Source organism: Acomys minous, assembly GCF_964271855.1.
Source record: "Acomys minous genome assembly, chromosome: 4".
NCBI classification, from domain to species: domain Eukaryota; kingdom Metazoa; phylum Chordata; class Mammalia; order Rodentia; family Muridae; genus Acomys; species Acomys minous.
In genome coordinates this window covers 73192034-73219838 of record NC_140486.1, presented here as the reverse complement: position 1 = coordinate 73219838, position 27805 = coordinate 73192034, and the positions used below count along the sequence as shown (strand labels likewise).

The following is a 27805-nucleotide window of genomic DNA, read 5'->3' as shown; positions in this document are numbered from 1 at the left end:
ATTGTTGTTGATTGGCTAGATTTCTGCCCTATCCCCTCTGGCCTGCCCAGCCTCTCCCAAGAGCCTGGGAGGCCCTGCTAGGCTATGGAGACTGGTTAGGCTGGGTCAGTTTCGCCCAATTGTGCAGGACACATCTGCTAGCACAGATTGCTAGGTTTCTGCCTGGTCCTGTTCAGACCGCACAGCTATGGCTGAATAACCTAGGGCTTTCTATGGACTGGTGTGGGGTGGGTGCATGGGGGGTCTGAGGACAGATCCTGACAGTTCCCCAAGCCAGGAGCTCTGGAGCTTCACTGCCCAGAGTTCAATCCTATATACCAGGTTTATGCTGTAGAGCATGGCTGCAGTTCACAAGGTGGGTTTGGGTCCAGTCTCTGGGGACTAGGGCCCGTCCTCTGGTGTCAACGTGGTCTGCACTGTGCAGACCCCTCTCACCTAGTGTTTTCTAGGTCTTGTGGTCTGTGGCTCCCAGTTTGTTCCCTAGTTACCTTCCTGTAAATCAGATACGGTGCGTTTGGCACCGCCATCTTGGAAAGCCTGAGCCAGACTTTCAAAGGAGAATTAACGCCAATACTGCTCAAAGTATTCCACCTTCTCTTCACCATTGTGGGTAGCAGCCACCTGCTCACCATGTTGAGACTTAGGAGCTTGCCTGAGCTCCCCTAAATAGCACCCAGCAGCAGCGCTCACAGCATAGCAAGCCAAAGGACCTAAGCCCACTCTACAGTGGAACCCAATGTGCAGTCATGTTTTTGATTTTTCAATACAGTGTTTCTCTGTGTAGCCTTGGCTGTCCTGGAACTCACCGTGTAGACCAGACTGACCTTAAACTCACAGAGATATGCCTACTTCTGCCTCTCTGAGTGCTAGGATTATAGGCGTGTGCCACCTTGCCTGGCATAATATATTAAGAAGCTTCTACAGCTAGGTGGTAATGGTGGTGCACGCCTTTAATCTCAGCACTCAGGGGGTAGAGGTAGGTGGATCTCTATGAGTTTGAGGCCAGCCTGGTCTACAAAGCAAGTCCAGGATAGTCAAGCCTACAAGGCAACATAGAGAACCCCCGTCTCAGGAAAAAAAAAAGTTCTTCATTGAAGGCTTTTTTTTTTTTCTTTCTTTCTTTGGTTTTCGACACAGAGTTTCTCTGTATAGCCTTGGCTGTCCTGGACTCACTTTGTAGAGCACACTGGCCTCAAACACACATCAATTCGGCCTGCCTCTGACTCCCAAATGCTGGGATTAAAGGTGTGCACCACCACGCCTGGCTCATTGAAGTTTTAATTTGGGGCTGGAGAGATGGTTCAGTGTTTAAGAGCACTATGTGCTCTTCCAGAGGTCCTGAGTTCAATGATGTCTCACATTCATCTATAATGTGATCTGATGCCCTCTTCTGGCATGCAAGTGTACATGCTGATAGAGCACTCATATACATAAAATAAATCTTTTTTTTTTTTTTAAGAAAAAGAAGCTTCTTAAATACTTGAGCAAACTGAAGTGCAGGTTAGCAGCTTCCAAAATGAAAAAATGACTGAGACAGTTTACTTCCTGTACAGTCACCCAACACTCTCTATAATGTTGGAGCATCATCTTCAGCCTTCTAGTCCAAGATCTTTGACACACAAGGCAAGAACCATTGAGGACTTGCTTACCCTATTTTGGCAGAGTTCGGCCATTGACTCTGCCTACATCTAAGCTTGCCCATTTTTAGGCAGAATTCTGTCTGTGGCAGAAACGGGGACATTTTGCACAGTGGCTAGTTTGCCACATTTGGAGCCATCTCCATAAGGAGGTTCTTTGATGTTAATCATCTTCTTTAAGGTAGGCTGTGTTGCTAGGAGTTAATTTGTCTTGTTGTCAAAGAATCTTTAGAATAATAAAGACATCTTTAAATGCTATATTCTGTAGGTCTCTGAGGCTTATGAAGATCTTATTTAACTATTTTACCTTATGTATCTGTAGAATCATATCTATCTGCTAGACCTAAGACCTATATTCTTGTGGTAAAATTAGACTAGTTTTTGACATGACCATGATTGCATCAATATACAAAATTATATATTAATTAAAACTAACCTTATTTGTGAGTAACAATTAAGGCCTTGAGTTGAGGAGTAGAATCTACAATCTACATTTTGTTCTATCCTACCTCAATATTTCTATATCCCCCTTTCTTTCTTTTCAGCTCCTATCTCCTTACCTATGAAAGAAAGATAAAGGAAAAGAGAGATGTCCCTGAGTCTCTGATGGGGTTGAAGACCAGATAGTTTAGTCTTACAATTAAGCTTAGTTGGTTAGGGGTTAAGATGTTTTTAGATCAAGATAGATGTTTTAAGTTAATAGAGATGAGATATGATAGATATTGATTTTCATTCAGAAATTTAGACCCAACAAGATAGGAAAAATGCTTTCTTCAAGTTTGACAAATACAAATAGCCAAATCACCATGAATGTAACATTTATATAACTCCTGATTGTCTCATGGTTCTTCCTGATGTATGTAGTTTATTTTATTCAAGTATAATAATATAAATGTATATGTTACAATTAATTTTAAAAAAAAGAAATAAGGAAAAAGAAGCTCCTACAGTAGATTTCCTATGACCCCTGGAACGGCCTGAGGTTCGTTGTCCCTCCATGTTCTATCCCCAACCACCCTTCTCCTCCCCCCCCATTTGTTCTTCCTGCTGCAGTCTGCCCCGTCTTCCTATAACTATGTATCTTGTTCTCTTCCTTGGGAGATCCTTCCCTCCCTACTAGACCTTTACTCTACACCCAGCTTCTATGGTTATATGAATTGTAAAATGCCCATTGAAGGCTTAAAAGTTCATGCCTACATAAATATTTATCTTTTGGTGTCTTAGTTTCCTGACTCACAATGATTTTTTTCCCTAGCTCCATCTGTTTATCCACAGATTCCACAATTATTTCTTTTCCTCTCTCTTTCTTTTTCTTTTTGGTTTTTTTCGAGACAGGGTCTCTCTGTGTTAGCCTTGGCTGTCCTGGACTCACTTTGTAGACCAGGCTGGCCTTGAACTCACAGTGATCCACCTGCCTTTGCCTCTCAAGTGCTGGGATTAAAGGTGTGCACCACCATGCCCAGCTCTTCTCTTTCTTTTAAGAAATAATTTGGATGAACTTTAAAAAGAAAAGATTTATTGGGGCTGAAGAGATGGCTCAGAGGTTAAGAGTACTGGGTTAAGTATTCTGTTTGCATGCATGCCTCCAGGCAGGTGTACATGCAGGCAGAACACTGTATATATAAATAAATCTTTAAAAAATGAAATGTTTGCACTTCCACCAGCAACAGAGGGGTGTTCCCCTTACTCTTCATCCTTGCCAGCATGATCGCCATTTGTTTTACTGATCTTGGCCATTCTAAATGGGTTAAGATGAACTCTCAGAAGTGATGGCTGCTCCAGGAAGCCCGGGGCAGGTGATGCCTCAAAGGCCCATGTCGGTTTCTTTAAAACCTCGCTAATGTCCAGACTCAAGTCCTAAATCTATGGAGCCCACCAGCAGCTGCTCACTGTTTGGAGGTGCCTTCTCTGCCATCCTTCCCCCTGGGGCCACTGATGTGCCTGACCTCTGATCGGTCCCAGATAACGAAGAAGTTTTCTGCCATCCTGTGACCCACCAGAGTCTGTCTGATCATGGAACTTCTGGAGCTGTAGGCCCACATGCAAGGCAAAGCAGCTACACCATACCATCATATCCTTTTTTTTTTTGAAATTTTTTATTAATTTATTCTTGTTACATCTCAGTGGTTATCCCATCCCTTGTATCCTCCCATTCTTCCCTCCCTCCCATTTCCCCCTTACTCCCATCCCCTATGATTGTGCCTAAGACAGGTTCTCACTTTGTAACCCTGGCTGGCCTGGAGCTCACAACTTTGACCAGCCTAGCCTTGCACTGCCACCTCCTGGGATCAAAGATGTGTACTACCATCCCCAGGCTAACAACTATATGACTTTACTAGCTTTTAAACTATAAATGTCTGAATTTTTTTTTCTTTTGTTTAGTTTTGCAGTGCTAGGGATCAAACTGAGGTCATCATATGTGCTAGGCAAGCACTCTACCACTGAGCTACATTCCTGGTTTATTCTTCTTTGTTTTGTTTTTTGAGATAGAGTATCTCTGTGTAGTCCTGGCTGTCCTGGAACTTGCAATGCCTCCACTGCCTGGCTGCTTTATTCATATTCTTGAAGATAATTTTGTTGCCTTGAGATGAGTAGATTCAGAGTAATTTTCCCTCAGCACTTTAGAGATATTTCATTCTCTCTTGTTGTTGATAAGAAATTGTTGGAGCCGGGCATGGTGGCGCAGGCCTTTAATCCCAGCACTCCGGAAGCAAAGGCAGGTGGATCTCTGTGAGTTTGAGGACAGCCTGGTCACAGAGTTCCAGGACAGCCATGGCTACACAGAAACTCTGTCTCAAAAACAAACAAACAAACAAATAAACAAACAAAAAACAAAACAGAGAAAAAAGAAAAAAGAGAATTGTTGGTAGTAATTGCTTTTAACTTATAGGTAAATTCTTTTCTTGCTGGTAAACTTCTGTTCTCTGTAGTTTCATTACAATAGGTGTATGTATTGGGGGCTCTAACAGTCTTCTCAATCCTAGTCAGAAAGTTTTGAGATAAGACTTGTTTTTGAAGCCATCTGGGGTAGGTGGGTACAAGCCTTTAATTGGGAGGCAGAGGCAGGCAGGTCTATGAGGCCAACCTGGACCTCAGAGCAAGTTCCAGGATAGCCAGGCCTACACAGAGAAATCCAGTCTCAAAAAAACAAAACCGAACCAAACCAAACCAAACAGCAACAGGAGAACCCAATCCCTCTTTGAATGTTGCTTAGTCTGTCTTTTGAAAGTAGTTACATTTAGCTTCTCTTTACTTTTTAATATTTATTTACCTATTTGAGACAGGGTTTCTGTGTGTAGCCTTGGCTGTTCTGAACTCACTTTGTAGACCAGGCTGGCCTTGAACTCACAGAGATCTGCCTGCCTCTGCCTCCCTGAGTGCTGCAATTAAAGGTGTGTGTCACCACAATCTTTGCTTCAGTTGTTTTTTTGTTTGCTCCCCCCCCCCCCACCTCCTCCCGACATAGAGTTTCCCTGTGTGGCCTTGGCCGTCCTGGACTCACTTTGTAGACCAGGCTGGCCTTGAACTCAGCAATTTGCCTGCCTCTGCCTCTGCCTCTGCCTCTGAAGTGCTGGGATTAAAGGAGTGCGCCACCACGCCCAGCTTAAGAGATTCCTTCATATTTATCTTTTGTTGTCATTACTGTTTTGTTGGTGGTGGTAGTAAGCTCAGACATAGGGCTTTGTACGTGTCAAGCAAAAAAGAAAATATGATAATATGAATGATTTTTTGTGAACACCTGGATGCTCAGGACCTGCCCCCGGCCCCACCCCTGACAAATACGTCTATATTAAGCCAGGATTTGGAGCAGAAAATCAAAAGCTGCTTCCTCTTAGCCTGCCTGCCTTCTATCCTACCTTTTCCTCCTGCTCCTTTTCTTTCTTTCCTTTTCTCTTCCACCCTATTTTCTTGTGTACCTGGGAGTGGAAGGCAGATCCTTATCATACCCTTTTTAAAAAGTTAAATATGTTGTCTCATCATATTTAATGCCCATTAGCTTTTCTACGGCATCATTGTTTTCATCTATATTCCTTGTAAAAGAAATAAATCCGACTTGTTTAGATTTTTCATCTGTCGTTTTCTTTTTTCATGTTTTAATAAAAACACTCAAATGATAATGTATTGGTCACACAGTATTGTAGCAGAGGGTACCAAGTGACTATTGGACATTTACCCATGATAATCTGTTAAAGTTATTTTTATAAAACTGTGTTCCTGTTTCTCTCTTATCCCAGCTATCACACCAATACTTGAGACTTGATATTATTTAAACAGGCTTCACAGGGCAAGAACTGGGCAGTTATTACTATATTCTTAGCCCTCTAAGCTAACCTGGTTTCCTCCCAGCGCACATCCCAGGGACACTGGCACTTTGTAGCTTTCCCGCTCCAGCTCCTTCTGATGTCTATTGGACGGTCCCCACGGCTGAATCCCCCATTTCCACCCCCCTGGCTGGCAGGAAGTCCAGCCCTATTCTCTCCCCTGCTGTAAGCTGCCTTATTGGCATATGAAGGGACAATTTGGGGAGTAGTGTTTACACAGTATTGCGAAAAATTCTCAGAACAAGGATTCCAATAGATATTTGGGGGGGTGCAGAAATCAGCGTTTGCATTACACAATAACTATGCCTACAATAGGCTAAGCTAAAGCGTTCAGGTGAGTCTCTCTTACCCTTCTGTTGTTACCCTCAGAACTCAGCGAAATGGATCCTAGCACAATTGTTTCTCTAAGGTGGTACAATGATTTCTTACATTCATTATACCTAGCCTTTTTCTTTAAAGAACTTCCTTTCTATACAACTCCCTATCACACTGAAACATGTTCACTTAAAACAACAAGCTAAAGGACAGCCTCACGTTTTGTGGGAGAAGCCTCTATCCATCCTGAAAAGGTGTCTATCAAGTACCTGAATCCATACAACCCAGGCTTGGTTTCTGTAAAGTGTATCTCCCAGTTTACTCGGGGTCGAATTCCTCTCTCCCTTGATCCTGATCCAGAGGTCACCCCATGCTTGGTGTTGGCTTCCTCTGCTTTTGGCCTTAGGTCTTCGGAGTAGGTCCTCAATCCTTCTTTCCCCTGTGTGTGTGCTTTGGTCTATCTGCTTTAACTACCTAGTGAAATCTGAGGGAAGGGTCTTGTACCACCCCTTTTCCTTGAAGGCTATCATGCAGGTTTGGATTCTCTGTAATCCCTTGTCAGTGTTAAGTTGGGGGCCTCAGGCAGTGTGGGTGACCTGGAGTGCTGCCCACAGGCCATCACACTGGTCTGGTTATTACCTCTAGGTCAGCACCGCCACCTTTCTAGTGCCGGGGAGAGTGAAAGACTGCTACACACTGTTTGCAGGAGGCTTAGAGAAATGCACAGACGTCTGACCAGCACTTGAGATATCATCTGATTGGATCTAGATGAGAAGACAGAACTGTCCACCACAGAGGAGCTCCCAGGGGTGAGACCAGTTTCTGGGAGCTGAGGGTGTTCTGTTTACATTAAAATAACCAGAACTTTTTGCAGGGTATTTTATCTCAATGTGATCCATGAGACTGTGAACTGCAGAAACCTGTCTTTGATCCCATTTTGATTCCTGAGATTGAACTGTAAATCCCTCTTTTTTGTGGTTGAGCCCTAACACACCTTCAATACAAGAACTTTCTGTTTATTGTAAACAGGTGATTAAGATGTTTCTCAGCAGGCCTAGCACACACCTTTAATCCAAAAGCTTTCTGTACACAGGATTTAATAAAGTTAACCTTAGGTCAAGAGGGGGAACAAGAAACCAGCTGACAGGCATTAAAGAGTAGGAGAGACCTGAGTTGAGGGGTATTTAAGACAGCATGTAGAAGGGGCCTTTGGCAGTTATAGCTCTTGGGATTTTAGCTAGAGCTCTTTAGCTTTTAGCTCTTCAGCTCTTTGGCCTTTTCTTCTGGCTGAACCTTTTGGGCCTTTTCCATTGGGACATGACACAAGTAGGAAGTCTTTCTTTGCCTCTCTGAGCTAGCAGTTGTTTTTTTTTTTTTTTTTTTTTTTACCTCAGCATCTGGCTCCTGAGTCTTTATTGGTAATATAGAACATCTGGAATTTTCATTTAAAACAACAGAGAACTAAAATAAGTACCGTAACTTCATAATGAACCTTAAACAGGCCTTGGAAAAACAAGACTAAACCAAACCTAAAGAGCAGTGTGCAGCAGTGTACAGAAAGAAACCATTTCAGGTCAGAAATAGGGTTAGGGTAATGGCTCAGTTGGTAAAGTGCTTGACACGGGAGCATGAAGACCTGAGTTCAGTCCCCCAGTGCCCATGAAAAGAAGCTAGGCACAGTGGTGTGCCTGGGACTTGATGGCCAGCTAGTCTAGCCAAATTGGTGAGCTCTAGGCCAGTGGGAGGCATGTTACATAAATAATGTAGGGAGCAATTGAAAGAGATACCCAATACCAACCTCTGGCTGCTACAGGTACCCCCACGCCCAGCCCATTTCTCTCAGGTGGACTGTTAAACCTCCATTAGCATGTCTTCCAGTAACAACGTGGTGAGGAATCTACAAGTTGTCATACATTTCTCAGACAACCATGAGCTGGGGTTCTGAGTGAGACAATGTTTGGCCAAAGAAGTTGTTTTCTGAGGCAAGACGGGCAGTGACTACTCACATGTGCAATATGAAATTGTTAAGTGGCAAAGTGCAAAGTGCCAGACTGGTCATGCAGCAGACACCTGAAGCATTGTCACACACTGGCTTCTTGGTCCCAGCATGCTCCGGCCATCACAGAGCTTGAATATGCTGGGAATACGTAGAGGGGCAGTTCTTCTGCACAGTGTGATGCTCAGATTAATATTTCAGTTAAGAATCCTTATACTTAGGACTGACTATGCTGGCTGCTACTCAACCTCAACATATTATTTAATGGTTCTAAGAATGGTATGTAAACTGTTAGGCAGTAAAGGATCAGCACCCTATATACACCCCATCTGCAAGCCAGAAGTTAAGTCTGTTACAGTTCACAGGTCTTGGGAGACAACATGAGACATGTGGACGAGAGAAATGAACACTACTTTGCTCCCAGCATAGCAAGCAGCATGACCTTCATGTTTTATCAGCTCCCAAGGTGGGCGATGGAGGGTGGCTCAGATGGGTGCTCAAGTCCGCATGGTTTTGGGTAACAAGTAAGGAACAACAAGCATAAAGAACCAGTCTTTTTGTTTTTAATTATGTGTGTGTGTGTGTGTGTGTGTGTGTGTGTGTGTGTGTGTGTGTGTGTGTGGTACCTTTGTGTTGGTGCTTAAAGAGATCAGAAGAGGGCATCAGATCCCTTGGAGTAGGAGTTATAGAAGTCGTGACCTGCCGGACACTGGGTGCTGAGAATTGAACTGTGTCCTGTATGAAAGGCAAATGTGGTCTTAACCGCTGACCGGTCTCCCCAGTCCTGGAATATGAATTGTTTTATAATAAGCTTAAGCAAAGTTGCTTGATTTTAACCATGCAGGGAGACAGTAGCAATAAAGGGCCCTCTGTAGGGAAGCATTCTGTCCTCAAGGGTGGTGCTGGTTGTTTGATGGTCTAAACAGCAGGTACCACAAGATGTGCACAACTGCAAGAGATCCACAGGGAATTGTTTTCCAACAAACGTTGGCCATATTTTCATTGTAACAATAGCACCTCTTGTTTTAGAGCCCAAGCCAAGCTTTATCTTTTAAAAAATAATTTTAATCTATACACAAAATTAGGAAACATTTGCATACAATCATGAAATAATTTTTAGTATGCCATCTATTCATTCCAGCCATGAGAAAATACTATAGTAGTCAATATTAAAAGTATCCATCCATAAATTATTTTATTTCTCATTAAATGAGCACAGAGTCACTAGCATATTAATAACAGATATGTTTATTATTACATATCCATCAGTGCGGCTTTCAATACCACTTGAAACATGCATATCACCCTAGAGAAGATCAGTTTTCCAGTGCTTATTTGATACACATTACTGCAAAGCCATTATAAATTACTGAGGAGGTATTTGGTTAAAAAAATAAACAATAAATCACACTGCCCATACAAATCAACTCTTGTTACCAGAGGAGAGTTGAACAGTATTTATATGGTAATTCCTATGTTAACTGGAAAACATCACAGATACAGTTCATAATTCTTTCCTATTGGTGCAACTTTGTATATTTTTTTTGCAGATATTTTTATAGTCTTTCATTATTGTAGCAGGTAGTTTGGTGCAAAGATTGTACTTAATTTACAAAAGTCCAACAAACCTCTATATATTTTAAATTAAACCAATTACCAACGAAAAAAACCCACTGACACACATAATTTTTTTTTGTAAAATCTGTTTTCTGAAAAGTCTGTACTTATGGCAGTAAAAAAATTCTCTCAAATTAAGGCACTAATAGGGTAATGTAACTCCCACTGAAAGTGTTCTACGAATAATTTACATTTCAAACAGTGCATACACTTTTATATGTTTGTTAACTTAATGTCTTTTTACTTAAAACCACAAAGAAATACATTATATAATTACAGAAATGATGTACCCCACAAAATGCTTTTAAACTTGGTTCTCTTGTACAGTTAGTTCTTAATGTCTCTAGTAGTAAAATAACTCAATATGGCTTGGCAAAATGCATAGATTACATGTAATTCTTTTGTCTTCTCTCAGTCCTCAATCTACAAACTTGCTGAAACATATACAGTATTTTGTAAAGCATAATGTATGATATTTAATTTCTCCATAAAGCCCACTGTGGGCAATCAACAGTAAGGCTTTTAATTCTACAGCGAGGGCACTGAGCTTCAAGTGACATCACTGTGTTCTTAAAATAGTTCTGTACAGTCTTGCAAGAGCACAAAAACTTAAGTCATTAAAAAAAAAAACTTGTCTCATTTTGAGATATCTTCTTTACTCCTTCCACACGCTGATCTTGATAGTGACGGCCGTTCCACTGAAAGTGAAAGTTCCCTCCTCTAGCTCACATGAGGAAAACTGTTCTATCATGACTGTCAGGCATTTTCATATAAATTCAAAAAGGCAGCACCTTAAAAAAATATATCTAGCTAAGCTTTCCCCAATTGTACTTGCATTACATAGTAATAATTAATCTAATCTACCTGTAGGCAAACCCGCAAGAAAACAAAAACAAAAACAATCCTCAGTGTGCTTTTTGTGCCAAAGCAAGGACAAATAACAGCAATCACAACCCTGAAAAGCCTGTGGTATCTGTGTCAAAGAAACAGCCTGTCTGCCTAGCATAGGTTTACCAGGCAGCATCCCACATGATTCCAACACAGCAGGAAGTCACACGGTTAACTGTTGAAGGAAAAAAAATATTGTAATTTAAGAAAGATACTTGGTTCAAAAATACAGAAACAACAACTGAAAGAAAGGTTAAGGGTGTGGCTCAGTGGTAGACTGTTTGACTAGCATGCATGAGGCCCTGGATTCAAACCCCATCAATACCATCCCTACTCCTAAAACATTGTCTTCCTCAAACACTTACTTAAATTGTTTTAGGTCTATTTTATACCCTACTCCTAGTTGGCTGACACAGTGTTTTACAGGGTTCAGTTGAATACTATGATATACTATAATAAAGGTTTGAGAATACAGACAAAAAGGCCACGGATCATTTCAAGGAATAAGGCAGCAGAGAGTAAAGAAAATAACTAAAGATACTTCGAGCCAAGCAGTATGGCCTAGCCTTTAACCCCAGCACTCTGAGGCAGAGGTGGGAGTAAGGGTCAGAAGGGGGCGGTGGTGTCTCTCTCCAAGTTCCAGGACAGCATGGTCTACAGATTGAGTTCCAGGACAGTCAGGGTTACAACAGAGAAACCCTGTCCCATAAGCCAAACAGGACAGGAGTAGGGCTTGTTCAGGTCCTGTCGCAGTCATAGCACAGACACAGCATTTTTTGGAAAGAAAAAAAAAATTGGAAAGACTTACAAAGAGGGACTTAACTAAATTTGTTTATAATAAATACAATATTCATCATAACTAACAAATGCTGTTGACTTTCAAAAGAACCCAATTCCAACACTGTAAAAGATAGGAACATTTTACAATGACCCATTTGCATTTAAAAATATGATTCTAAGCTGGGCGTGATGGCACATGCCTTTAACCCTGGCACTCCAGAGGCAGAGGCAGGAGGATCTCTGTGAGTTTGAGGCCAGTCTTGTCTACAGAATGAATACAGAGCAGCCAAAGCTACAAATAGAAACCCTGTCTCAGAAAAACAAAACAAAACAAACAAAAAACCCAACAACAACAAACCAAGAGCAGAAGCAACAACAACAAAACCCAAAGGCTAACTATATGCCTCACACACCCTAACATATGACAGAAACTGAGTATGAAAGTGTTCTATGTTCTAATTGCTAATAGCAATCAATTTATATTAAGGCCTACCTATAAATGATGTTCTCTATGGTGAAAACGACTCAGTTTCTGATTTAGTATGTGTGCTGCCAAAGCTAGCACAAGGTGGGTTTTGTTTTGTTGTTCTTGTTTTCTGAGACAGGGCTTCTTTATGTAATAGTCTGGGCTGTCCTGGACTCACTTTTGTAACCAGGCTGGCCTCAAACTCACAGTGATCCGCCTGCCTCTGCCTCCTGAGTAGCACAAGGTTTAAATGTAGTAGCACAATAATAATAATAATAATAATAATAATAATAATAATAATAATAATAATAATAACAACAACAACAACAACAACAACTACTACTATTATTATATTAAAAATATAATAATAATAATAATAATAATAATAATATTATTATTATTATTATTATTGTTATTGTTATTGTTATTGTTATTGAGATACAGTCTATGTAGCCTTGGCTGTCTTGGAACTTGGTCTATAGACCAGGCCTCAAACTCACATAGCCTCTGAGTGCTGGCCTAAAGATATGGCCATCATGCCTAAGTTTGTAATTTATTTTATTTTTTTAAAGATCTATTATTTGTTTAATATATATGAATGTTCTGCCTGTATGTTTACCTGCAGGCCAGAAGAGGGCATCAGATCATACTATAGATGGTTGTGAGCCACCATGTGGTTGCTGGGATTTGAATTCAGGACCTCTGGAAGAGCAGTCAGTGCTCTTAACCGCTGAGCCATCTTTCCATCCCTCTAATTTTTTAAAAAATATTTTATTTATTTATTTTTATGTATATGAGTGCTCTATCTACATGTATACCTGAATGCCAGAAGAGGGAATCAGAGGGTATAGATGGTTGTGAGCCACCATGTGGTTGCTGGGAATCGAACCCAGAACCTCTGGAAGAGCAGACAGTGCTCTCAACCACTGAGCCATTTCTCCAGCCCCCATCCCTCTAATTTTTAAGACCAGGCTGGCCTCAAACTCATAGAGACCGGCCTGCCTCTGCTTCCCTGAGTGCTGGGATTATAGGCATGCACTACTGCGCCTGACTTGAGTAGGTTTCTAATTTTAATAAAGTTTCCAACAATTTTGTATTATGACAGAGATTAATATTTTAGTCTTTACCTAGTTTTTCCAGATGTATTTTTGACTACTTTCCGGAAAGACTGATTTGCAGTGGATCTTGTCGACAGTGTTCGAGGAGAGGCACGGACAAAGCCAGATGGTGGGTTCTTAGGGATCTTCTTTACTAGGTGAGTTACCCATTTTTTTTGTTCATCCTGAGAACATGCTAACAGCAGCATATCTCTTGCTGATGTTACATCATAACTCACTACATTAAAAGACAAAGAACAAAAACCCACAAAACTTTCAAAACTATTAAATTCATCATTTTCACAAGTTCTCTTTTAAAAAAAAAAAAGATTTATTTTCATGTATATAGTATCCTGACTGCATGTACACCTGCACACCAGAAGAGGGCAGCAACCTCATTATAGATGGTTGTGAACCACCATGTGGTTGCTGGGAATTGAACTCAGGACCTTTGGAAGAGCGGCCAGTGCTTTTAACCTCTGAGCCATCTCTCCAGCCCCCCAAGTTCTTAATTCCTAAGATACTATAGCTTATTATACCTGGACAATAGCTTTGTCTCAATTTGACTAAGACTGAAATTTTTTCTAAAAACCAATAAGATCAAAATCAACAGTCATAAGCACAGAAAAATAGTGTCAAATTAGAAATATGAACAATGCAACAGTGAAACAAATGTATTTGCAGCACCTACATCTCTTACAACAGTCTATGTACGTTTCCTCTGTCTCACTGTGAGGGGCTATGATGAGCACACTGGTGAGGAACAGGGGAAATAAGGATCAGTAGGACTCATGCACAGCTCTTCTCAACTTACAAGTTCTATAGTGCCCTGCCTTTGGAAAAGGGATGATCTGCTTTCAAAACCTGCTAAAGGCTGAATCACTAGCTCTGTGAAGGGACTGCTGCACAGTCCCTCAGGTGCCAAGACGCTCCCTCTTACAACTCACAGCACCGAGTCATCTCACACACTGCACCTTACCTTTGCATGGGGAGATCAAGTCCTCTTTCTTGTCTAGGTGATCCCTGTGGCACTTAACATGGCATCTTCGACACTCTAGGGCAGGGGGTGGCTTAAAGACATGCCACAGAGGTTTGGCACAGGCCTCACAGTTGGCAGGGAAGTGGTAGAGTGTAGGAATGAACTCATGGCCTTTGTGATTCTGGAAGTTAGTTTTTTCACTTTGTTGAACTGGTTCCATTTCTATATCTTTTCTACATTCACCTTCATTTGCATACAGTATCTAAATTCAGGAGTAATAGAGAAAAATTTAAAAAAAAACCTGTTACTCTGTAAACAAAAATTCTAAATACATGAAAACACTGCTATCTATTTCACAAAACTTATTGCTTTGGTAAAAGAGTCTTTAGAATGACAATGTAAATTTGTACCTGAAATATTTTAGGAATTTCTTCAGTTTCAGCTCTGTACACATCTCCTTGGGTTACAGGTCGGACATGAAACAATTTACTAAGACAGAAATAAATTATATAAACCCATTATACGAATCTCATTGGTAACAAAAGGCACACATTTCACTGAAGAGAACATACAAAGGGCAAAGAAGCAAATAAAAAGACGTTCAGCATCAATACTCATTTGGAGTGTGTGTGTGTGTGTGTGTGTGTCCCCGTGTGTGTGTTTGGAGAAACATGACATCACAGAATACCTTTCAGAACTTAAAATTTAAAAATAAAACTAGTAACACCAACTACTGATGAAAATGCAGAGAAGTTAGATTCACTCATATATTACTGGCAGAAATGCCAGATTGCGTATCTACTTGAAAAGCACGGCCATTTGTCCTATAAAACTAGACTCACTCTCATTTTTATTATCCACTCAAGCTCATCATTCATAACTAGTGAACCATCACCAGAGCTTGCTCAACTTCCTTTACATTCAACCAGTACCAGCTCCAGAAATATTTAAAATAAAAATATCTAACATTTTATGTGTGGGTGTACATGCCACAGAGTATGTGCGGAAGCTAGAGAACAACTTTCTTCTTCCACCTTGTGGATTCCAGGGATCAAACTTGGTAACAAGCATCCTTACCCACTGAGCAATCTTGAGGGTCCTTCACTTAACCTTATATAACTTGAATCGTACTCACCAAACAAACTTCATGTTGAATTTATGACACACACTTAAAAATTTCCAACTATTTGTCTCTAAGCTTCTTAAATATAGAATATATCTATCTTTACATATACTACATATACACCTCTATGATAATATAGACAATGTAAAAAACCTTTAATATATTATTTAAAAAGAACAGATTTTTGTTTATACTACTTGGCATAAACCACTAATGGTATCAGCGTGACGATCAAATAATGTTATACTTAAAAAAAGAAAAAGGTTTGGGGCTGGAGAGATGGCTCAGAGGTTAAGAGGGCTGGCTGCTCTTCCAGACAGCCTGGATTCAATTCCCAACACCCACATGGCAGCTCACAACTGCTTATAAGTCCAGTTTCAGGGGTTCCAACACTCTCACAGAAACATATATGTAGGCAAAATGCCAATGCATATAAAATAAAAATTTAAATTGAAAAAGGATTTTATTTCTTGTGTTTAAGTGTTTTGTCTGCATGTCTGTATGCACATCACGTGTGTGCCTGGTGCTCGTGGAAGCCAGAAGGAACTGTTGGAGCCCCTAGAACTGTAGCTGTAGTTGTGAGCTGCAATGTGGGTGCTGAGAAACAAACCTGGGCAAGGGCGTCAAGCACTCTTGATCTCTGAGCTACTCCTATTGTACTTTCTGAGATGCTCAGGGAACTCAAGGTCACTAATAAAACTTTGCTTTTCACACTATATAAATCTTGTATACAAATTTTCCTTCTCACACTCTGCTAAGGTTAGACTTTAAATTTGTACATCATGTGTGCTTGTTTGCGTAAATGTGAGTGCAAACATGCCATGGTGCATACATGCGTTCAGAGGACCATGTTTGAGTGTTGGTCCTCATTTTTCCACCTCCCAAGAGACAGGGTCTTTGCTGCTGGCCTTCCAGCTTCTGGAGGTGCTCTGCGCCTCCTGACGGCTTGCGGTGGAAACTGGGGCTAGATGCTTGCTCTCCTGCATCCGCCTTTTACATGGGTTTGGGGACCAGAACTTGGGTATAAGGCTTATACAGCAAATGCCAATTTTACCCACTGGGCCATCTTGTTTAGAATACATAACATTGTCTAAATAACACAAAATGTCAAGCAGTTCTAAAAATAACTCATTAAGTTTAACAGTAAAATGATGAAAAAGATCCAGGCAAAGGCTACTTACTCTATGTCCAACACCATGGATGAAAAAGATCCAGGCAAAGGCTACTTACTCTATGTCCAACACCATGGATGGGCTGGACTGCTCCTTGTCTTGCTCGTCATTGTAGAACAGGATTTTCTTGCTGCTTACCACAACATACTAAAACGACAAAAAAGGAAGAAGAATGCAAGGACTAAAACTAACTTAATTTAAATTGACTAGCATAATTTCCATTTGTGTTTACATTATATTGCATTAATTTAAAATAAATTCTAGTAATACAGCAGTTAATACAAGTTCTATGCTTTATAGTAAAACATGTAACAAGATTATCAATGAGGAGAAATTAAGTATATGATACCTGTTTCTTCCAGCCGTATCTTTTGATATTTCCTCTGTTTGGTACAGAAAGCCAACCTTCAATTCTTGACTCTAGGAGGAAAAAAAAAAAAAAAAAAAAAAAAAAAGGTATAGTAGTCAATCTTAAAATTTAAAACCAAATGAAAAACTACAAGTTGTCTGACCGCATGCAGCAACAGGCAACAGAAAACAGCTAAATGAAAAAATGCTGCGATTTGCTCTTTCATGCTTCAATCACACAAATTAACTTTTAATGGCCAAACGAAGACTGCAGGAAAAAAAAAATCCCAAGCCACTTTCTTCAAAAAATTAACATTTAGTACCCAATTGAAAAGCTATGAAAAAACAATGTCTTTAAGAGCCAGGCAAGACTTGAGAGGATGACAGCTTAAATGGAATGTGATATACAATACTTCCAATATTACACAACATTCATATAAAAATACTCAGCCAAAAGAAAGAACGAAAAAAAAGAAAAAATGCAGCAAGTTGAACAATTAAGAGCCATGAATTACACAAGAGCAGGCAAAGGTAGTGAGGTGTCCTATTACTCACAGAAGACAAGAGTAGAAGATAAATAAATAAGGAATGCAGGCAGAATCAACTAGATACAAAGAATAAGAGACAAGCATTTTATTTGTTTTCTTAGTAAAATATCCTAATAAATATTTGAGTAAAAACGCAACAATTTCATTAAAATTGTTCAAATTTGGTTGGGAAGCACTTTATTGTCTATATAAAGTCCAGTTCTAAGCTTTCTCAAACTAATGAGATACAATTAACTCAATAAACATGTTTTGTGCTTGCTTATTTATTTATTATTTTTATTTTTATTTTTTGGTTTTTCAAGACAGCGTCTCTCTGTGTCATCTTGGCTGTCCTGGACTCACTTTGTAGGCCAGGTTAGCTGCGAACTAACAGTGGATCTGCCTGCTTCTGCTTCCCAAGTGCTGAGATTAAAGGCATGCGCCACCACCCCAGCTGCTTATCTATTTATACTCACAGCCTTTTATGGCAATTGTTGCTAGTATCATATAATGTTCATTCCTTCTGTGCAGGATGGAGCAACGCTAGGCCACTGCACTACCACAGTTACTTCACCAGCTTCTAATTTTTTTTTTTTTTTTTTTTTTGAGACAGGATTTCTCTGTGTATCCTTGGCTGTCCTGGACTCACTTTGTAGACCAGGCTGGCCTCAAACTCACAGAGATCGACCTGCCTCTGCCTCCCACATGCTGGGATTAAAGGCGTGCACCACTACGCCCAGCTCAGTTTCTAACTTTTTGAGACAGCCTCACTACATGACTTGAACTTACTGTGTAACCCAGGCTAGACTTGATCAATCTCCTGAGTGTGGAGGGCACTGGTTAAATATATCTGGTTAATTACATCTACAATTTATTAGAAGTGTCTGGGGAATATAGAGACAGTTATATCAAGTTGAAGATTTCTGAGCATCTGATTGCCAAAACGCTTTGCAAGTGATACCTTATATTTAAGATTTGTATAGTCTTAAGAGTATAGATGATCACATTCTTTTTAAAAATATTCTACATATATGAATCTTCATACATGCCACAAGAGAAAATAAATTCCATTACAGATGGTTATGAGCCACCATATGGTTTCTAGGAATTGAACTCAGACCTCTGGGAGAGCAGTCAGTGCTCTTCACTGCTGAGCCAGCCCAGGATATCGTATTCTTACATGTAGTTTTATTGTCACTTTCCACTTAAAAAAAAATTATGACACCAAGGCTTTACAAAGGTGCGTCCTCTATCTGTATCAGTAAAGCTCCAGGATCAAATGCCATGTCTTAACTTCGGAGCTTATGTTTTTAAAATGCAATGGTAGTCTTATTTCCAAACAAGTCTCACAGTACTAAGTTACTGGCTGTAATATTCCTCTTGTTGCTACTCCCACCAGTTACTTAAAAGTCTCCAAACTTTTGTTTATGATAGTCAACCTCATGTAAGCTACAGTTCATTAAATGAACTTATGGCAAGTTAAAAATCAAAATTTCTCTATTTCTGCTTGGCCTTTTACTATTTGTTGACAATTATTTTTCTTATAAATAGTTCCTTTGTAAGTTTTGAGAGAACAGGCACCACAACCTAGCACTTGGAATCTAATACATAGAAAATGTATAGTTGATGATATATTTTTTATTACTTTGCTATTCTGCCTTTTTTTCTAAATTAGCCAAATAACTCTAAATAATGGTTGCAATTTAAAAACCAAACAGGCAGTTTCATAATAAATAATTTGTGGAAGGTTGCTCCTCATATATTGATGATGCATAAACATTTTATCTTAAAAAAGGAGGAATACTACTAGGAAGTTTTCTTATTAATATGGCAAAAACGGAAGCTCTCATTTTAAAGTGTGGTTTAGGGTATCTAACACTAGCAATCCCTTACTAAAATAAGGCCCTTGAATTTTGATATTTATACAAAATAGTGTATTCTAAAATACCCTATCCTACCCACTGCAGTGATTTCTCTAAGTGAATAAATGCTTAAAAACAAAACCAAAGTCGGAGGGGTGGGGTGGGGGTTGGGAGTGGGAGTGGTGCACACTTTTGATCCCAGCATTCTGGAAGTAGAGGCAGGTGGACCTCTGTTAGGCTGGTCTACAGAGCAAGTACCAGGACAGTCAAGGCTGTGTAGAGAAACTCTGTCTCAAAAAACCAAAAAACTGCAACCCAATCCAACCAACCTAAGAACCTTTAGGATTCTGCCCCAGTATGCCTACCTATGATGTCGTTGCCTACCTGGCACTGGGCGTGACCCTGCCCATATATAAAAAGACAGGCCCCCCTCACCCTCCTCTTTCTTACCTCTTATTCTCTTCCTCTTTGCTATCTCTGTTTCTCTCTGGAGTACCCTTCCTCCTTTCCTTCTCTCCAATGCTCTCTATACAATATCTGCTGCCTGGCATCTTATCTTATTTTTTTAAATCATTAATAAGACTCCCTCCAACAAAACGAACTTCATGTTATCTAGTTGTACATTTGAGTTGAGAACTGAATTAAGACCAGTGATTATAGATTTCTCTCTCTCTCTCTCTCTCTCTCTCTCTCTCTCTCTCTCTCTCTCACACACACACTCACACACACACACACACACACACACACACAGAAGAGATAGCTCAGAATAGAGGCTAAGCTCACAACATAGCAACACTGGCACTGGCCTCTCTGTTTCCTCTCCTTCTTAATGCATCTAAATGCAGAATTCCTGAAAGCCACAACTAAATGTGCAAGTCAAGTGCTGTAAATTCCATTTTTCACACCACACACAGAAGTTAGAAAGTAAAAGAAACTCAGAACTTAGAACTAGATTTTCATTAACAATTTGCCACAGAAGTATAAAAACAATGTGGATTTTACACATTATATAAAGTAATTCTTTTTTTTCTTTTCTTTTTTTTTTATTAATTTATTCTTGTTACATCTCTATGGTTATCCCATCCCTTGTATCCTCCCATTCTTCCCTCCCTCCCATTTTCCCCTTATTCCCCTCCCCTATGACTGTGACTGAGGGGGATTACCTCCCCCTGTATATGCTCATAGGGTATCAAGTCTCTTCTTGGTAACCTGCTGTCCTTCCTCTGAGTGCCACCAGGTCTCCCCCTCCAGGGGACATGGTCAAATGTGAGGCACCAGAGTACGTGAGAAAGTCATATCCCACTCTCCACTCAACTGTGGAGAATGTTCTGACCTAACAACAACAACAACAACAAACCCTCACTGTAGTATTATAATACCAACAGCTGACTCTTTCATCCAAATAACAGACTGAGCCCAACTGGATGTAAATTAATAGCAAACACCGGCAACTTAAATAGCAAAGCCATTGTTAAACCTGATGGAAGGACCCCTCCCTCCTCTTCTCCCAGTCCCACACTCACACCCTCTTCCCAATTCCCCCATCCCACCCATGGGTACCAACCCATCCTGGCACATTAAGTTGCAGCAGGACTAGGTGCATCCTCTCCCACTGAGGCCAGACAAGGCAGCCCAGCTATGTGAAAGGGATCCAAAAGCAGGCAAGAGAGTCAGAGACAGCCTCTGCTCTAATTATTTTCTTTCGGTTTTTTTTTTTTTCAAGACAAGGTTTCTCCTAGGTTGTGCTGGACTTGCACTACAGTCCAGGCTGGCCTCAAACTCACAGAGATCTGCCTACCTCTGCCTCCCGAGTGCTGGGATTAAAGGTGTGTGCCACTATGCCCAGCTGCCCTGCTCTAATTGTTAGGGGGCCCACCCAAAGAACAAGCTACACATGTGCTACATATGTGTAGGGCCTGGGTCTAGCCCATGTATGCTCTTTGGTTGGTGGTTCAGTCATGTGAGGCTTCATGACCCCGGTTAGTTTACTCTGTAGGTTTTCTTGTGGTGGCCTTGACACTTCGGGTTCCTTCAATCCTTCAAAGCCAATTTTTTAAAGACTACCAGAGTTTATTTTAATATACTAAATACAATTTAATAGAAGTAGAGAGCCACAGTGCAGTGTTTTAGCTATGTTTTAAAACTAACATACAAAACAAACCCAATCAACTAATGCTCAAATAAATAGAAGCACGGCCTCCAATTAGGTAAGGTCAGAAGCCCTCACATATTTGCATAGTTGGAAACTCACCCAGTGATTCACTACTATCGGGCTTAAGTTACAGAGTGTGAGATCCAAGTGAATGAAAAAGAAAATGATACAGATAAAGAGAAAATGAGGGCTGACACCAAGGGCTTTGCTAATGCTTTATCCCCCTACACTCTCTTCAGATAACTAAGTCAACAATTCCATGAGAAGGCAAGAGAAAGAATAAGAAGTCATTTTTAAAAATGACTTATTTATTCTTATTATATGTGCATTGGTGTTTTGCCTGCATGTATGTTAGTGTAAGGGTGTTGGATTCCCTGTAAGCTGCCATGCGGGTGCTAGGAATTGAACCCAGATTCTCTGGAAGAGCAGACAGTGCTCTTAACCACTAAGACATCTCTCTAGCCCCCAAAAGGCCTTTATTACACTGAAGTTATTTTGTCATTTGGGTTTAAGACAAACTGTAACCCTACAATAATCTCCACATTCATAGTGTGCCAGATGGCCACCTGGCAGAATCAAGGGTAGAGCAAACCATAAAAGAAAAGAAAATTTCTCTAGGAACTTCAGTGATAAGTGAGAGAAGTAACATGTATTTCTAAGATTTTTAGAATTGGGAAATTTAGGAGAAATTTGACCTAACCGATGACAAAATAATCATGAAAAACCCGATAGAGGCTAAGAGCTGGACATCTAAGATATGTTAGAATTTCTATATTACATGGACATTTCAGAGAAATAATAACAGAAAGAGGTTACTTCATTCATACAACCATTAAGAAAACCAAATTGAGCCGGGAGTGGTAGCAGAGGCAGGTGGATTGCTGTGAGTTTGAGGCCAACCTGGTCTACAAAGTGAATCCAGGACAGCCAAGGCTACAAAGAAAAACCCTGTCTCGAAAAACAAAATCAAGGGGACCACTTCCCCTTGGTGGGGAGGCCTGGTGGCATTCAGAGAAAGGATAAGTAGGCTACCAAGATGAGACTTGATACCCTATGATCATATAGAGGGGGAGGAGGTCCCCCTCGGTCACAGACCTAGGGGAGGGGAATAGGGTGAAAGTGGGAGGGAGGGTAGAACGGGAGGATACAAGGGACAGGATAACAATTAAGATGTAATCTGAATTAATTAAATTAAATTAAAAATACATAAAATACACAAAAAAGAAAAACAAACCAAATCATTGAACTAAAAATAGCCTGTACTTAAAAAAAAAACATCATTATAACTGTTGAATAACTATCCACACTCAATATTATCCTTTTATAGAATGCAGACTCATTTTCTACTTTTCTTAAAAAAAAAAAAAAAAAGATTTATTTAGGCAAGCTGTGGTGGTGCACACCTTTAATCCCAGCATTCAAGGACACAGAGGCAGGTGGATCTGTGTTCAAAGCCAGCCTGGCCTATATAGGGAGTTCTAAGACAGCCAAGGAAACAGGAAAAATCCTGTTGTGAACCCTGTCCCCAAATATATGTATATGGATGTTTTGTCTATACGTATTTCTGCACACCAGAAGAGGACATCGGGTAACATTTACAGATGGTTGTGAACCATCTTGCGGGTGCTGGGTATGGAACTCAGCAGCCACTCCTGAGCCGTCTCTCCAGCCCTCAATTACTAATCTAAAGTAAAAAAAGGAAAAACTGTCATCTTTAAGAACTATTCAGGTGAATGATATGCAGTATATATTATGGAAGAATATTAAAATACTTTTAAGGATTTCTCCTAGATCTTACTATAAAACTTTATTATTTGTGAAAACCATTTTTAAGCATATAGTAGATGGCAAATTTAATAAGAATTTTCAACTGAGAAGCAAAATATCTAATGCAGAGAGGGTAAAGTAATATATAATTAAAATGCTGGGAACAAAAATGCAGGTCCTCTGCAAGAGCAAGTGCTCTGAACCATTCTCCAGCCTTGAGGGAAAAGTGATTTTGTTAAAGATTGTCCTTTAATTTCTACATCCAATAGGGAAGTCAGGGTTCAGACTGTTTTATTTTTCTAAAGGTTCCAATACTAACATCATGGTGATGATGAAGAACAGCCAAGAGCACTCCGACATCTGATAGCCTCAGAAACAAATACTTTAAAACAACTCAATCCCTTTGCCAAATGATTCCCAAGTTAATCTACTAGATCAGGATTCTAAAACCAAAGTGGATTTCTAACCTGAAGTCTGCCAATCAAACATGGTTACCTCATGAGTTTGGCCAATCTGGATCTCATCAACTTATCTTTTGATTCAAGTCTTCTAAGTATGTTCACTAATAAAACAGAAGATGCTGAAAATTTACACAAAACCAGAAGGATACTATAAAGCTAATGGAGATGCATGTGATAAACATGCTTGAGATTTTTGATTGATGTTAATTAGACCCCATTTACTCCAGAAGTATCCTGTGGTTAAAAAATAATGAGTTTACAACTTTAGTTTAAAAACTAAGTCACTGTAACTGTCCTGGCTGTCCTCCACCCCTTGAACTTAATATAAACTAAAGTTATCTGGGAAGAGGAACCCGAGATGAGAAAATGCTTTTATCAGATTGCCTACAGCCAAGCCCATGTTGTACTTTTCTTAATTAATAACTGATGTGGGACAGCCCAGCTCACTTTACACAGCACCACCTCTGGGGAGGCAGTCCTAGACTATGTAAGAAAGCAGGCTAAAGCCAGGTGCAGCAGTGCTCGTCTATAATCCCAGCACTCAGGAGGCAGAGGCAGGTGGATCTCTGTGAGTTCGAGGCCAGCCTGGTCTACAAAGTGAGTCCAGGACAGCCAAGGATACACAGAGAAACCCTGTCTTGGAAAAAAAACCCAAAACCAACCAACCAAAAATATAAAAGGAGAAGAAGAAAGCAGGCTGAGCAGCAAGCCATGGAAAGCAAACCAGTACACAGTGTTGTGCCCTCCATGGCTCCTGCTTGAGCTCCTGCTTGAAGTCCTTCCCTGACTTCCCTCAGAGACACAGTGTGACCTAAACACTCCAAGCTGTTCTTCAAAAAAATTTTATTTATTTACACAATGTGTATGAGTGCTTTGTCTGCATGTTATCTGTGCACCACGTAAGTGCCTGGTGGCTCTGGACGCCAGAAGAGAGTGCCGGCTCCCTTGGGACTGGAGTAGAGATACTTGTGAGCCACCGTGGGTGCTGTGCTCTGAGTGGAAGCCAGAGCCTCTAGAAGAGTAGGTATTGCTCTTAACCACTCAGCCATCTCTCCAGACCAAGGTGCTTTTGGTCATGATTTTTTATCACAGCAATAAAAACTTTAAGACAACAGTCAAAGACCTCCAGAAGTCATATTGTTTACTAAGTCTGACCTCAGATGTCTGAAGAGCTGAAACACAAGCTCTTACTAAGCCACAGCCATCGTCCTATGGGAGAAAGCTACAAGTTTCCAGAGGCAGAAACTGTGTACGAGAGGCAAACACTAACAAACAGAAGGAACCCCTAACCTTCAGAACAGGAAGCACTCCTTCCTTCCACTTACCCTCACAGAATCCTGATTTTGGGCAAAAAAGGATACTAAATTATGAGGGCAAAGACACCCATCTCAGGCTGGGCACGGTGGAACACGCCTTTAATCCCAGCACTGAGGAGGCAGAGGCAGTTGGATCACTTGAGTTTGAGGACAGCCTGGTCTACAAAGTGAGTCTAGGACAGCCAAGGCTACACAGAGAAACCCTGTCTTGAAAAAACAAAAAACAAACAAACAAACAAAAAAAGATACCCACCTCACCAGGACAGAAACCACATGATATAAGTAGATGGTCCTTTGAGTACCACTTTCCTGAACAAGAAAAAAAATTCCTAGTCTATCCACTTTATGATACTAGAAACAACAACAGTATATGCTGCTAAAATATATTATTTGTCTTTACTCACTTGGGAAATACACTAACTAAAATCTATTTTCCACTACTTTGTTAAAACAAAACAAAACAAAACACTTCTAAAATAGTGAACTAAGAATGTTGGCATGGCAAGTATATATAGTATACATAAATGCATGTTTTAATTTTTTTAGATTTATCTTTACCTTATTTTTATGTTTGTTTTGCTTTATTTCTTTTTGCCTGTCGGTATGTTTATGTACCATGTGTAGGCCTGGTGCCTGTGTGAAGCCAAAGAAAGGTGCTGGATCCCCTAGAACTGGAGTTACGGACAGGTGTGAACTACTGTGGAGGTGCTGGGAACTGAACCCAGGCCCTATGAAAGAACAAAAATATTCTTAACCACTAAGCCATCTCTCTAGCTACATGTTTTAATTTTTTGGGTTTTGTTTGTTTGCTTTGGTTTTTTAAGACAGGGCTTCTCTGTGTAGCCCTGTCTGTCCTGGATTCACTGTGTAGACCAGGCTGTCCTCTACCTCACACAGATCCACCTGCCCCTGCCTCCTGAGTGCTGGGATTACAGGAGTGCGCCACAGAACCCAGTTTTAATGCTTTACTATTTATAACCCATTCACTTCACTTGAACTCCAATTAAGCCAAGAATGCATATTTTTTTTATTTTTTTACTTATTTTAATTAGGGAAAGAGAAAAAAAAAAAAAGGAAACATTAGCCATTTACTTCTACTCACTTTTTTTGCACTCCAATCCCCTGTCCTCTTAACTGCATCACCTTTTCTCTACTTCTCCAAACTTACAACTTGACAAAGTCTACTGAAGGTTCCTTGCTAATACAGTGGGTAGGCTTTCTACATACAGCTGCTATGGTTCTGCTATGAGTACACACACATACACACGCACGCACGCCACACATTATATAAATACATAAGCACTAAGCAGTAGGCTTTCATAAAAACATATTATACAAAGAGAAACCCTGTCTCAAAAAACAAAAACATAAAACAACAACAATGCTGGGTGGTGGTGGTGGTGCACGCCTTTAATCCCAGCACTCGGGAAGCAGAGGCAGGTGGATCACTGTGAGTTTCAGGCCAGCCTGGTCTACAAAGTGAGTCTAGGACAGCCAGGGCTACACAGAGAGACCCTGTCTCGAAAAAAAAAAATCAAAGCAAAACAGTATCAACAATAAAAACATATTAAAGCCAGGCATAGTTGTGCACACCTCTAAGCACAGGTCGGGGTTCAGGGGGGAGGCAGAGGCAGGCAGATCTCTTGAGTTTGAAGCCAACATAGTCTAAAAGGTAAGTTCCAGGGCAGCCAGGGCTACACAGAGAAACCCTGTCTTGAAAAACAAAAAAGATATATGTTATTCTTTAAAAACATCTTCAAGGTTTTTCTCAGGTACAGCCTCTTAGCACATCTGAATAACCTGCTTATGACTGGTTTTATTTTACAAAATGTGCCTAAGTAAACAACCATCACATGTCTTGGTTATTTAAAACAACTCCTTATATAGTTAGGGACAAAATGACAAAGTAGAAAAAGAAGAACATTTCCATAATACTTGAGTAGACTTGGGCGGCAGAGAGAACTCCTCTTACCTGGAAGGTTTCCATCAGCTTCATCAGCACTAGGAAAACTAGCAACACTAGTTGAATCCGAAAGGTCCAAAAGCTTTGCACGCAGTTGTTCAATATCACTCTCTTTGCTAGCCAACTGCATTTGAAGTTCATTTCTATGTGTACATTCTTCTACTAATTGCTATTTTTGAAAAATAAAATAAAAACCAAACAATTTCAACATTAATAAATGAAATGTAAATGAGTAATTAAATTGTGAGTGTGAAACATGGTTGGTCAGGATGGCCTAGAACAACAATTTCTTCTTTCCTTTTTTTTAGGTTTTTTGAGACAGGGTTTCCCTCTGTGCAGCAGCCCTGGCTGACCTAGACTCACTTTGTAGACCCGGCTGGCCTCTGCTTCCTATGCCACCATGCCTGGTTGGGCCAGACCTTCTTAGCCCAAGTAGTCTTCCTGGCAGCTCCAAGTAGCTGGGACAGGAGTAAGCTACTATGCCTGGCAACTACCACAGATGATGATGTTCTGTAGAAACAAGGTTCTTTCTCAGTTCAATGCTAAAGGTAAATTCCTTTTACTTTATTTGTGTAAGATTTCACTTTGTGTACATGAATGTTTTGCTTGCATGTACCACTGGATCCCCCAGAATTGCTGTTACAGATGATTTTGAGCCACCATATGAATGCTGGGAATCAAACCCAGCTTTTCTGCAGAACAACAAGTACTTTTAACCACAGAGACATCTCTCCAGCCCCTAACCTTACTTTGTTAAGAAATGTTTCTTTTTTCTTTTTTAAATATAAGGTATGAAAAATTACTTAAAATACTACTTTGTTAAGAAATGTTTTTTTTTCTTTTTTAAATATAAGGTATGAAAAAATACTTAAAATATCAGCAAACTATTTTTTAATTTTTTGGCTCCGAATGAATTAAAATTAAAAGCACAGAAAACTCAGGATAAAATCATAAATAATAGAATCAAAGCCTGGATGTAAATGAGTCTTAAGACAATTTATATTCTTGACATGTAAA

The 27805-nt window shown here is 40.1% G+C and overlaps 1 protein-coding gene across 1 annotated transcript in view; it reads right to left on the bottom strand.

The window, feature by feature from the left end:
* Positions 1 to 9439: 9439 nt before the first annotated feature.
* Positions 9440 to 27805, bottom strand: part of ROCK1 (Rho associated coiled-coil containing protein kinase 1) — a 112165-nt gene continuing 93799 nt past the window's right edge. Inside the window, exons 27-33 of the mRNA XM_084780709.1 lie at positions 26798 to 26957; positions 16742 to 16812; positions 16451 to 16539; positions 14508 to 14586; positions 14098 to 14359; positions 13149 to 13356; positions 9440 to 10950 (exon numbers count right to left, since the gene is read on the bottom strand). Of these exons, the coding sequence (XP_084636835.1) occupies positions 10947 to 10950; positions 13149 to 13356; positions 14098 to 14359; positions 14508 to 14586; positions 16451 to 16539; positions 16742 to 16812; positions 26798 to 26957 (873 nt within the window). The 3' untranslated portion in view covers positions 9440 to 10946. The remainder of the gene's footprint in view (positions 10951 to 13148; positions 13357 to 14097; positions 14360 to 14507; positions 14587 to 16450; positions 16540 to 16741; positions 16813 to 26797; positions 26958 to 27805) is intronic.